The sequence below is a fragment of the Mugil cephalus genome, chromosome 21 (genome assembly GCF_022458985.1).
Source record: "Mugil cephalus isolate CIBA_MC_2020 chromosome 21, CIBA_Mcephalus_1.1, whole genome shotgun sequence".
Classification (NCBI taxonomy): domain Eukaryota; kingdom Metazoa; phylum Chordata; class Actinopteri; order Mugiliformes; family Mugilidae; genus Mugil; species Mugil cephalus.
In genome coordinates this window covers 326,026-340,000 of record NC_061790.1, presented here as the reverse complement: position 1 = coordinate 340,000, position 13,975 = coordinate 326,026, and the positions used below count along the sequence as shown (strand labels likewise).

The 13,975-nt window shown below is 44.8% G+C and overlaps 1 protein-coding gene across 1 annotated transcript in view; it reads right to left on the bottom strand.

Moving 5' to 3' along the window:
- Nucleotides 1–5,934, bottom strand: part of LOC124998863 (kinesin-like protein KIF26A) — a 25,105-nt gene extending 19,171 nt beyond the window's left edge. The window contains exons 1-2 of the mRNA XM_047573476.1: nucleotides 5,807–5,934; nucleotides 3,520–3,810 (exon numbers count right to left, since the gene is read on the bottom strand). Of these exons, the coding sequence (XP_047429432.1) occupies nucleotides 3,520–3,810; nucleotides 5,807–5,866 (351 nt within the window). The 5' untranslated portion in view covers nucleotides 5,867–5,934. The remainder of the gene's footprint in view (nucleotides 1–3,519; nucleotides 3,811–5,806) is intronic.
- Nucleotides 5,935–13,975: the final 8,041 nt, after the last annotated feature.

The following is a 13,975-nucleotide window of genomic DNA, read 5'->3' as shown; positions in this document are numbered from 1 at the left end:
AGAGATCCATCAGGGATCCATCAGGGATCCATCAGGGATTCATCAGAGATCCATCAGGGATCCATCAGGGATTCATCAGGGATTCATCAGAGATCCATCAGGGATCCATCAGGGATCCATCAGGGATTCATCAGAGATCCATCAGGGATCCATCAGGGATCCATCAGGGATCCATCAGGGATTCATCAGAGATCCATCAGGGATCCATCAGAGATCCATCAGAGATCCATCAGGGATCCCTCAGAGACAGCAGCTGATACAATATTCTACTGACCACATGGTGGCGCTGCTGCTCATTTACACACAGACTGACACACACATTTGAATTAAGAGCAGGTGAGAGCAGGTGTTGCTTTAAAGCCATGAGAAGGTCTGGACTGTCTGACCCGTCAGCGACCAGCTGCTCTTCCTGCTCCTCCTGCAGTAAAGCCGTCACCACTCTCTGATTTACAGCCCACGACCTCCCGTCGCCACGAGCCAGCGATCTTCAATGGAGGCTGGTGTGGGATAACTTCACACTGAATGCACCACGCTCATATGGACGTGTTGCATTCACTGACCAGCAGACAGCGGGCACGTCCTCTTTGTCATCATCTCCTAAATCCAAAAAGCTTTTTTTAAAAAAGACTTGCTGCTCCTGGCCTCTGGTCCCTGGTTCCTGGTCTCTGGTTCCTGGTTCTATGTTCCTGGTTCCTGCTCCCTGGTTCCTGGTTCCTGATTCTTGGTTCCTGGTTCCTGCTCCCTGGTTCCTGGTTCCTGATTCTTGGTTCCTGGTTCCTGCTCCCTGGTTCTTGGTTCCTGGTTCCTGGTTCCTGATTCTTGGTTCCTGGTTCTATGTTCCTGGTTCCTGGTTCCTGCTCCCTGGTTCCTGATTCCTGGTTCCTGGTTCCTGGTTCCTGCTCCCTGGTTCTTGGTTCCTGGTTCCTGCGCCCTGGTTCCTGGTCCCCGGGTTTATACGTGTTGTCTGGTGTCCGTGTTCCGGTCCGACCTCCTTGTCATAGAAGAGCAGCTGTAGCTGGTGTTCATGGTTTCATTCGCTCAGAGGAAGAGAAGTTCCCATTAATCAGATCTGGATTCTAATGGTTCCTCCTCCAGCACTGATGAGCTCATTAACCAAGAACCTGCAGGCAGCACAACTTTATTTGCTCTCGGTTATAAACCACTTCAACTGGTTCAGAAGGTCATGTCTCATTTTATTAAACTGATGAGTGTTTCCATCTAGTGGCCGGAGCTGGTGCTGCCTCAGTTTAACCCTCTATAGGGACCAGGAACCATATGTGGTAACGTGGTTCCTGGTTCCTCTCAGTGAGGTTTAGTGTCATGTGGTTTTCATTGAGCCAATCAGAGAAGATCCAGGAAACATCCTCAGGTCCTAATCGGGTCTAATGTGGTCTACAAGGTCCCCCTCTGACTGGTTTATAGGAACCATGAAGAAGAACAAGTGTCCTAATGTTTCTAATGTGATGATGTTAGATGATTCTAATGTGACAAATACATGTTTACATTAGTTTAAGGACCAGGAACCAGATATGAGACCAGTGAACCAGAACCAATGAGACCAGAACCAGATATGAGACCAGAACCTGGATTAACCGGTAACAATTAAAAACAATGGAAACCTGTAGGGGTCCCCATCCAGGGCGTGGCGAGCCGTAGACTCCAGGTGTTTCAGTGAGAGTCCTGTGGAGGGTTAAACCAGTTCTCTGCCTCTTTATAAACTGTCCATGTTGTATCAGGATGTTTAAGTCTCTCATTAACGGTTTAATGCAGATAATTAGACGTGTAATCAGTGTCTGTCCTCGGTTCATGTTCTCATACATATGGAGTTGTGTTCAAAGCCTCCAGGCTCAGAACAGCCCTCCTCGTCTGATGCTCGTTAGCGTAGCGAGGACTGACTTCGAGCTCTGGACTCGTCCCGCTCGTCCTCTCCGAGCCCATGAAGCTGATCGGTTGTGGCAGAGTGAGGCGAGGACGTCCGAGGACGAGAGGACTTGAGGAGACGGCTGCAGTGGAGCAAAGACTCGGGGCTCATCTCAGAGATTAAGGGTCAGTTATAGTCTGAGCCTGAAATCTGCAGTTCATTTATTTATTAATCGTCTTTTAACTTGGCACAGTGTTTGTTTTCATTATTAATATGTGGCTCTGTTTTTATTATTTTATTCTGATTTCTGTCTTAGTGTAAATGTAGGTGAACCCAGACCAGATCATGTGACTGTGTGTGTGTGTGTGTGTGTGTGTGTGTGTGTAGATGGTGGATGTAGAAATAAAGATGGAGGCTGGGCTCAGACTCAACGTGGACCTTTCTGGTTTAACGCAGGACTTTGCTGAACCAAAACCAAAGCTACTGGTTCAGAGACATCCATCAGGTCCCCCGAACCCGGATCAAGTCCAGACCGGACCGATCCGACACCAGTGACACCAGCAACAGACCGTTAGCCAAAAGGTTTTCATGGGAAAAGTCTTTAGTCTCTGTTCAGGGACCAAATACCTGATTTATCTAGTTCTGAACATAATGATCCATGACCTGCACCAGAAAGACCTGGACCACAGAGACCTGGACCACAGAGACCTGGGAGGGAGTATGAAGTCAGGGAGGGGGGAGGAAGGCAGGGAGGCAGGGGGAGGGAGGGGGGAGGGAGGTGGGAGGAGGGGGGAGGGTGGGGGTGAAGTCAGACCACTGAACTAATCACAGAGATGTAACTGTGAGGACGGGGAAGCTCTCGTCCCGGCTGAGATGAGAGCAGCTCTGATGTTCACGCTCCGATAAGAAAACCTGACAGAGGAGTTCAGCATCAAACACATTCAGGTCTGCAGCATCACACCGAGACCTCGTCTCACAAACCACAGCAGGACAGAGACCGAAGGAGGCTTCTCAGATTCCCCAAGGTTCAGGCTAAATACAGTCAAAGACACAAACACCAGCAGCATCATGCAGAGGGGGACCTTGTAGACCACATTAGACCCTGATCAGACCTGACAATGTTTCCTGGATCTTCTCTGATTGGCTCAATGAAAACCACATGACAATAAACCTCACTGAGAGGAACCAGGAACCACGTTACCACATATGGTTCCTGGTTCCTATAGAGGGTTAAAGAGACTGAGGAGAATAAATCAGGACCATCTCCAGAACCAGCACATCTATTTTCCTGGACTCTGGTCCATGTGGACCCTGGTCTCTATGGACCCTGGTCTCTATGGACCCTGGTTTCTGTAGACTCTGGTCTCTGTGGGTCAAACTTCAGTAACATTGTGTCTCATCCATCATCCCCTGGACCAGACCTGGACCTAGTTCCAGATCTAGACTCTGTGAAACCATCCTCAGATCCTCTGAATGAAAAAATTGTGAAGTTATATGACTATAACATTGTTTATTGGCCAGAAATTGAAAATAGGCCTGAGACCCAGTTTTGGGTCTTGACCCACTCGTTGAGAATCACTTGTTCTTCGTTTCCTCTCTCAAAGTCGACCATAGTGACCAAACCTCTCAGATGTGTCGAGTGTGGATTTGTTCCTGACCTTCAGAGCAGTGGTGTCGGCCAGAGCTGCAGCTTGTCTGTTCAGCTGTGACGCCATGATGTGGCAGCGTTGACAGAGCCTCTGCAGCTCCTCCTCCTGCTCCTCCTCCTCCTCCTCCTCCTCCTCCTCTGCTCTGCTGTAGTGACTCAGGTCGCCGGCTGACAGCGAGCCCTCGGGATTCGGTCGGGATGCACAGCTCCTCCTGGCCTCCTGGTCCTCCTCTCCTGCAGAATGAAGACGCTTCCTGCGACATGTGGAGCCCAGAGGAAGAGGAGTCTCCCCCTCCACCACCTGCATTCAGACAGGAAACACATTTCACCGTCACCTCCTCACTCCTTCACCCTCTCAGGCCTGCAGGCGTTTCTGTCAATCTGACAAAGGTTTGACATGTCAGCCTCAAATCTGCTGACTTTTCATTAAAACTTCTCTAAAGGCTACTGCCGGGGTACCGTCTCTGTCAACATGGGAATCAAACCCATAACCAGAGCTAATCAGACATGTGGTCATCTTTCACTGAGCGCTGATACTGAGGAGCTGGAATCACAAAGTCACCTGTGTGTGTGTGTTGTTGTAACATAAATGTGTGGGACACAGGGATCAGCTGTAATAGCAGCAGAGACATTAAGAGGAGTCCCTGATTAATGAACTGGTCTCAGCTGTGGCTCAGGCCTGAGGGTCAGGGGTTGCCGTGGCAACTCACAGTGGTCGTCAATGACAACAGAACCTCACTGGGCTCATTGTGACAAAACGGTAGCTCGTATCAGAAAAACAAGCAGACCGTGGGCGTCGTAAGACCTTCCTGAAGACTTTGATATGTTTTTTGTTCTTCTAGAGTAAATATTTTGGACACATTCACGAGTTAAACACAAAGGTCCTTCTCCTTCTCTCAGAAAATCTTTGCATTGGAGTGAATGGAGAGCAGACAGGTACTTTACCATGAACAGAGGATCACAGTTTAAATTCTGTACGTCTCACTGCTTTACTGAGCTCATTGTGAGAGACACAACAAGTTTCTCTACAACTGTGGAAAAAATCATATGTCTAGTGTGTAAATTGTGGCCGGGACGAGCGTGGAAAGAGAAAAGTGTCAAACATCTTCCTCCACTCCGGCTGATGACGGTCACATTTTAGCACAAACATTCACACCCAAAACACCATTAATACACCAATACACAATCATGTCTACAGTTTAAAGTTGAAATGAAGTCTGTAGGTGAAGTTTGCCTGAGCAGCGTCCCGTTCATGTCAATGACAATGTCTCACACATCACACAGACCTGGGACATCAAGTCCCCTTTAGGACTAAGCTCAGGGGTCTTTTTTGTCCTCTTGTGTCTGTAGTAGCCTTGTATCCATCAGACTTTTTTTTCCAGGACTTCTTTTGAAGTTCAGCTCAATTCCCATCTCCCTCTTTCTGCCTGGATCCCTCAGTTACCATCCTGACACTCGGCCTTTAATGAATCTTACCGACCAGTCACTTCCATCTTCAGCCACCTCATCAGGTTCTACATTCTCTAGTTGAGTACATCCATATTCTCTTGATATATTTTACACTGTTTGTTCATTTGGGTTCACCTGCCTAATGTTCTGGCTGGAAATGAACCCAGCTGTGCCTTAATGTAATGACTCTCACGTGTTACCTGGTGTCACCCACTCAGTGACACTCAAGCCTCCGAGGTTCCAGTGCTATTCCCACAACTAATGCAGCTCCTGGGTTTGATCATTTCCACCTTCCACACTGGACCAGTCATTAGCCTGCTAGCCTTTAGCCTGTTAGGCTAGCTGTTAGGTAGCTTCGGACTACCTTGAAACTAATGTAAGAAACTCATTTAAACAACAATTAATTGTGTAAATTACAGTAATTTAATTGATACCTCATTGAATGTAATGCTCAGACATTCATGTATGTTGCTAAAGTCTTAGGAAGAAGATTATCCAGCTCTTTGATCTCAATCCAACGACATTTGAGCGACATTTGATCTGTTTGGTGTTAAAGCTCTTAATGGTCGAGCCCCTCAGCACTGAGCTCCCTTGGGTTTTGGACCCTTTACTCCATGATTCTCTGTCTGTTCCTGGTTCAACTAGACCAGGTCAGCTACCGGATCCAAGGAGGAATGAATATGAATGAACTATTTAACAGTGATGACAGATATTACAGCTAAATGAATGTTAGAGACCAGAGCAGAGTGTTTCCTCCTCCTTTACATTCCTTACATCTATGGAGAGGTTTTAACTTTGAGTGTGAACAGAGTAAATGTGATGATGATCATAAAGTGTGTGATACTCACTGTGAATCTCCTGGAGTCTGGTCTCCGTCTCCGTGCTGTGTTCCAGTACTGTGAGTACATCTCCAATAATCAACACTGACTGCTTTAATAAACTTTAACAAAGACTCTCCACTGACTTCCCTTCTGCCCAGCCTCAGTGAAACCTCGTCTCTCCAGGCAGAAGGAATGAAGGCGAGGCTGAGTGTGTCTGAGACGGTGGGAGGAGAATGCCGTTGAAGCGTGAACTTTCAGACTTTAGCACAGAGATCCACTGCTCTGATGCTGGGTTACATAACCACTGTGTGTTTTTCTGTTTATTGTTAAAATTCATCTCAAACATTAAAGAACAAAACAAACATAAGAAAAAGAAACAAAATCAGATCAATATCATGTTAAACACAAATAGTCTCATCTTCTTACACAAAGAAATTTTTTGTTCGTTTAACATTACTATACAAAATGAATAATTTTGGCCCTGAGACTGAGCCCTGAGGGACACCACGGGCAATGTTTAGATTCTTAGTCTAGTGATGACCTGTCTGCACAAATGTAGGCCTGTTTTTATTGTAGCTCTTTATCCAATCTAAGACAATCACTCTGACACCACACCTCTCCACCTCATCAACTAATGCTTGTATCTCGGGTGTTTAGGTGATGTTTAGGTGGTGTTTAGGTGATGTTTAGGTGGTGTTTAGGTGGTGTTTAGGTGGTGTTTAGTTGATGTTTAGGTGGTGTTTAGGTGATGTTTAGGTGGTGTTTAGGTGATGTTTAGGTGATGTTTAGGTGGTCTTTAGTTGATGTTTAGGTGGTGTTTAGGTGATGTTTAGGTGGTGTTTAGCTCTCCCCGAAAATGGGGGAGAAAACCTTAAATCCTTGTTCGTTGGCACAGGAATGTGCTTAAAACCTTGTCCTGTCCATTATGGACTATCCGACAAAGTGACCCCTCCTGGTGAGTCAGGGGAGAAATAAAATGTTCGCCTATACAGTATAATTTTGATTTCACCTGTTTATATTTCTACCTGGGTAATTTGGACACACAGTTAACAAAAGAAGACAGATATCACCTAAAAAACGTCCAGCAAAAACACTGTAAGAAGAAGATGCCTCGACACAGAACCTCCCACAGTCAATCAGTGGGAAGACAAAATTAAAGAATTAAAGATATGCAAACTATGGAATTACTGATCTTTATACTCAGATTCCAGTGCAACAAAGATGCCTTCTGGGAAAGAAATGGACCATCATGTACGAGAAGAGGTGATAACCTGTCTTAATGCCATAAATACACTAGAGCTCCAGTCAGGTCTGTTCTTAGTCTCCAGGGTTTAATGTGACGTCTCCACAGCTCCAGCTCCTCCTGAAGGTTTTCCTCAGGTTTAAAAGCTCATCAGTGATGTAGGAGGAGAAGGTCTGGCTCACAGTCCACATCCAGTTCATCCCAGAGGGGTTCTATGGGGGTCAGGACTCTGTGAGGCCAGTCCAGTTCCTCATCCAGGTCTTTATGGACCCGGCTTTGTGCTCTGGTTCTCAGTCACGGTGGAACAGGAAGGGGGTCGTGGAGGTGAAATTACATTGCATTTAGTTGTTTTTATTGTGCACAATAAGGATTTTATGGCAGTTTCTTTATGTGTGTACATTTTTATCATGAAGGTGTCCAGAGGGGACAAAATGCGTATAGATGAGTATAAATGACATGCGAGAGGAAAAGACAATGGGTTTCAAAAATGTGGCTAGAATTTCTGTTCCTGCAGAAATTCAAGTAACAAGCTGCAACACAGCCAAAATGATCAGCACATCAAAAAAAAAAAAAAAAAAAGTTGAAAAAAAATGCCCAAAGAGGGCATAAGGATTAAAGTAGATCATGGTGAATTCAGACGTCTGCATTAGATTAATGGTCTGTTGTTAAATCCATCTTCTCTTTGACTTTCATACTGACTGCAGAGGAACCCATGAAGACAAAGGAACATAAAACATATTCTGACATCAAGTCATAATCAGTGATTCATCTGTGAACCAAAGAGAAACATCATCCTCCATCAACATTTAAACCAGAGTTGAAGCTGCTGTCACTTTAAAGACTCTCCTTCCTTCCTACAGAGAACACAGAGACACAGAGGAACCAGGAGACAAGAATCTAAATCCAGGAGAGAGAGGTTGAGTGAATGTGGTGTTGAAGGTGTGGAGGTGGATCAGTTTGTTAGAGGAGACTGTGTAGAAGGACAGAGTTCCAGCAGAACAGTCCACATACACTGAGACTCTGTTAGAGTCAGAGGACGAGGATGAGGGGAAGAATGTTGGTCCATTATTGTGACAGACACAGTAACCATGATCATCAGAGCAGCTCAGACTCCAGGACTGATCATTGAATCCAAATCTACTGTCCTGTCCAAATTCGTTCCTTCTGATCGTTCCGGATGATCAGGATATGGCTGCTCCTCCTCCACATGTGTCACCTTCCTGTTGTTGTCAGATAGTTCGATGAATCTATTGACTGAGTTTGTGTCGACTTCAAGTTCACAGAAATCTGATGGAGAGAAAAAGACACAACACAGCTGCAATTTATCATGTGACACATCTGATGGATTTATTCTTTCTTTATTCACTGATCTGTTGTTCATTCATAGAAAGTTTAATGGTGATACTGTGATGTGATGTTTTGTCATCATTAGTCAAACTTACACTTCCTGACATCAGCCTTTAACCTCTGCTCTCCACCATGGTCCATCCTGGAAGAAGAAACACACAAATAATGATTTTCTATCCAACATGAGTTCTAACTGATGTTCAACATGAAGCAGAGTTCCTCAGTTTGTCCAAAGAAAGGAAGAAAGAATGAGGACTGGATGGATGAGGACTCATCCTCTGAGGACCTCAGTGGCTCCACAGAAAGACGACAATGGAAAAACCTACACTGTGTGAGCTCCTGTTGTGTGTCCATACCTGAGAGTGTCCAGTCTCCAGAGTGGATCCTCCAGTCCAGCAGACAGCAACTTGGATCCCTTGTCTCCTGGATGATTGTAGCTCAGGTCCAGCTCTCTCAGATGGGAGGGGTTGGAGCCCAGAGCTGAGGCCAGAGAAGAACATCCTTCCTCTGTGATCAGACAACCTGACAGACTGGAATCAACAACATCAAACTGATCAATGATCTGACAGAACAGAAATGATTTCATAGCATGACGTCATGGAGGTAACGGGACATTTACATGGTTGAATCCTCACCTCAGAGTCTCCAGTTTACAGTTAGGACTCTCCAGCCCAACAGATAAAAACTGAACTCCTGAATCCTGCAGGTTGTTGTTACTCAGGTCCAGCTCTTTGAGGTTGGAGGACTGTGTGGAGATTATTGAGGACAGAGCTTCACAGCTCCTCCATGATAAGTCACAGCCACTCAGCCTAAAGATGAAAAATGAAAGGAGAAATAATTAGTTATGTAGGTCCCTAAACAATAAAGCCAATGTAAATATTGTTAATAGCTAGAATTTTACCACAAAGTTCATTGTTATTTGCTCTATTCAAACCGAGGGCTTCACAACAGTCCATCAGTTATCTTCTGATTCTTGAAGAAGACATAGCTTTGTTATAGGCCGACAAAGGTCATTGGTCTTGGTCTTCACTTTAACCTGACAAACTAGCTCACGTTAGTCAGCTCGTTAGTGGCGTTAATTAGAAAGTAATATAGTGACGTTGATTAGGTTGTAAACCTGTAATGCAAACATAAAAACAAAACCCAGAATTAATGAATGAAATATATACTCATTCATATGATATTTAAACACCAACAATGCTAGTCTGCATCTACTCACCGGCAAGGCGTACCAGTCCAGACAATTAAGCAAATGAAATGAAACTAAAAAGTGAGACACCTGCTGGCAAGTTCTACAGTGAGTTCATGGTTGCTGCCTCCAGACTGTGGAACAGCATCACCCACTCTATCAGACTTGACCCCTCCACTGACTTCCAGACACTTTCCACCTTCATGTGTGGAGGAAACATTTAAAGAGAGGAAGATGCTCTTTGTCCCTCGTCAGTCCTGGATTTGATCTGAGGACATTGTCACATCCTCATAACTTCGGCGTCTAAAAGCCAGTAAGACACAGTCAGAGGAGACTGTTTCCCCGAGTCCTCCCGCTGATCTCCTGAGCTGATTTGTTTTTTGTGTCAGACCCTCACAATGCTGAAACATAAAACCAGCGCCTGTTTAACACCTCTTGGGGGAGGTGATAAAATAAGTATATCAAATACTGACACTGTATTGTTGTGTGTAGCAAATATGTCATCATACACAAGCACCTCATCACACATACATGCATGCAAACACACCTTTGTACCTTTTGTATTTATATACAGTGGGGGAAATAAGTATTTGATCCCCTGCTGAATTTGTAAGTTTGCCTACTTCCATAGAAATGATCAGACTCTGGTTTTTATGGTTGTTTACTGGTTATGGGTATAGACAGAATATCAGTCGAAAATGCATAAAAAACACACAATCTAAAAGTTATAAATTGTTATGTATTTTATTAAGGGAAATAAGTATTTGATCCCCAACAATTCACTTAGAATTCAGGCTCCTACAGATTGGCTGGTGCGCATGTGGCACGGAGCTGTGCTCAGTCAACTATTTACCAATACTCCTGATCTTAACTCGTCATGTATATAAAGCACACCTGCTCTAAGAATCAGTTTCTTACATTCCAACTTCTACAGCACCATGGGCAAGACCAAAGAGCTGTCAAAAGATGTCAGGGACAAGATTGTAGACCTGCACAAGGCTGGTATAGGTTACAAAACCATCAGCAAAAGGCTTGGTGAGAAGGTGACAACTATTGGTGCCATTATTCGCAAGTGGAAGACCCATAAAAGGACCATCAACTGTCCTCGGTCTGGAGCTCCCCGCAAAATCTCGCCTCATGGAGTGAGGATGATGATGAGAAAGGTGAGGGAGCAGCCTAAAACAACACGGCAGGAGCTTGTTAATGATCTGGAAGCAGTTGGGACCTCCGTCACCAAGAAAACAGTTGGCAACACACTGCGCCGTTATGGATTGAACTCTTGCAGTGCCCGCAAGGTCCCCCTGCTCAAGAAGGCACATGTACAGGCCCGCCTTAAGTTTGCCAGTGAACATCTAAATGACTCAGAGAAGGCTTGGGAGAAAGTGCTGTGGTCTGACGAAACCAAAGTTGAGCTATTTGGCATTAACTCGACCCGCCGTGTTTGGAGGATGAAAAAACGTGAGTATGACCCAAAGAACACCATACCCACGGTTAAGCATGGAGGTGGAAATATCATGTTTTGGGGCTGTTTTTCAGCAAAGGGTACAGGGCAACTTCACCGCATTATGGGGCCAATGAATGCAGCCATGTACTGTAACATCTTGGACAAAAACCTTCTTTCCTCAGCAAGAACACTGAAGATGCCTCGTGGGTGGGTTTTCCAACATGACAATGACCCAAAACATACTGCCAGGACAACAAAGGAGTGGCTCAAGAAGAAGCATATTAAGGTCATGGAGTGGCCTAGTCAGTCTCCAGACCTTAACCCGATCGAAAACCTGTGGAGGGAGCTGAAGCTCCGAGTTTCCAAGAGGCAGCCAAGAAACTTGAAGGATTTAGATACTGTCTGTAAAGATGAATGGGCCAAAATCCCTCCTGCGCTGTGTGCAAACCTGGTGACCAACTACAAGAAACGTCTCATCGCTGTGCTTGCCAACAAAGGTTTCTCTACAAAGTACTGACTTGTGTTGTGCTTGGGGGGGGGGAATTCAGCAGGGGATCAAATACTTATTTCCCCCACAGTGGGGGAAATAAGTATTTGATCCCCTGCTGAATTTGTAAGCCCGCTCTGCCATGTTGGTCTCATTATATTTCAGTGTTTCAGGATGGCCTGTGCCTCTACATCTGCTGTGCTTGGCTTCCATTTCCTCCCTGTTACTAAGGTGGGAGCTGTGACTCAGAGGAGTTGTTCCTGTCTGTAGTCTTTGAGATGGAAATTATACCACTGACTCTGGCTCTTGGCGGGCTTCTCCATGATCGTTGGTATTGGGTCACCATCAGTAGTGAAAATATATTTAAACCTAAAGGAAATAACAACAAATCCGCTACAAGTGAAGGCCAAAAATCAGTTATGTGCCTCAAAGAATTTAAGTGTGTCTGAGAAAGAAAAATGCGGAGGATAAGGAGAGGGAGAGGAGGTAACGGGAGAACTTGCCGTTTGAAGATCATTTTCAGGATCGGGAGGTTAATAATCCACAGACTAGAGGGTAGTCCTGGTATGAGAAGAATTCACAGCCCAGCATGCAGACGTTTGTTGCTGCTCTAGTGCAATCCCTCTGTTCTTCTCTACACTCCCTCCTCATTTCCCTTGTGTCATTTTTTCCCCTCACCTCACAGGTGACTACGATTAACACATCAGACCTGCTACACCACACTCCTCTCTCTCATCAAATTGCTATGCAGCAGGAATGACCAGTCTGCTAGTTTATATGGTTTCTGTTCCATCGATTCACTGCTCAGGACAAAATTTGATAAATTATAGATCAGCTGACCATCATCAGCTGCTGTCTGATCATTTTCTGAGATTTATTCATAGTGTAGGGAGATAACTGAACCTGAAAGTTTGTTTGTCCAGTTCTGTGACCGAGAACCATGAACCCAGAAAATAAATCAGTGATCTTCAGTTTCTGGGTGGTGCAGTACTCTGTATGTTCTCTCTGTGTCTGTGCGGGTTTTCTCTAGGTACTCCGGTGTCTGGTTTGGCTGTAGGTGTAAGTGTGAGTGTGAATATGAGTGTGTTGTCCGTCTCTCTGTGATAGACTGGAAACCTGTCCTTGGTGAATCCCACCACAACCAACCTTGCTACCTCTGGGTAACGCTTTCAATGTGTACAGTGTGTAGTGACCAGTGCAAGTATATTTGATGTAGTTATGATGTCTGATGAGGTCCATACAGAACACCAGAATGAACTACAAACTGGGTCTTTGAAGCAGATCAAAACTGTCTCTCGTCCTCCTGGCTGGCTCGCCAGTTCTATTAGGAGATAGGAGTTCATATCTGGGTCAGTGTAGCCAGAATGAACTCCACCCAAACAATTTAATAAATCTTCCACCAACATGAGTAAAAAGTCTGGAAAGACAAACACAATCCCAAAATTACTTTTTTATTTTCTATATATATTAGCCTCCCTCTGAAGCACTCTTACCTCAAACACAAGTACTCTCTAGAATAAATCACTAGACAAATCAAAATAAACTACAACTACAAGAACCAAGAAGTTTCTCAGTCAGTTCTATGTTTTTTTTCCAATACGCACCCAAGTTTCAAAAGCACAGCAAATAAAATATTTCACCTATAACCAGCACTTTTATTCACCAAATGAAGATAAAATGGGTACCCAGTGTGTCAGTGGAGTCATAAAGGCCTGGGTTGATGCTTGCGTTTGTGGGAACCAGAAAACCACAATGGCTGCTTCGGGCCACAGCAACAAACGTCAGTAATGGCGTCCTCGCTCTTGACCTTTCTGCGGTACGCTGTGTTGCTGCAGCTTGGGCCATAGATGATTCCTCCCGTCAGTTCTCCTGCAGATCCTCTCATGCAGGTCAGTTACACAGCAGGCTAACAGGCTTCACCTCCATCAGTGGCTGCATAAGCTGCTCAGTCGTCAAGGGCGTCAGGTAAGCTAACGTGAGCTACACTAGCTTTTAGCTGCACTTCTTGTCGAACAGTCTTTCTAGAATGCTCCACCTGTAAACTCAAATACGGTGCTGCATTGACTGAACAGTCACTCTGAGACTCACTGTCTGTTTGTCTCGACATACATTCCTCAACCAGCGTGTTCACTGAAACGTTTCCGCTGCCATGTAGTTCCTCACTCACCTCTTTGCCCCCTCTCCCCCTCTCTTTTTTCTCCTTATGGTGTCTCTGTCTCCTCTCTTCCTGGTTCCAGCTGAACTCTCACCCTGATCACAGATTGGATCTCAAAAAAGGTAAGTAAAACGTAAACTAATTTGTATTTTTACATTTAAATAATACCTTCACCACAAAATATGTGTTTATTACAAGAAATAAGAAAATAAAACAGACATATAAAGGTAATAAATTAGTGCTTTTCTTTACCAATTATTTCTTTCTTTATCTTTTTCATGGGGTTACACAAATAACAGTTAATCTCATCAATCAATGAATTCATCAGTGA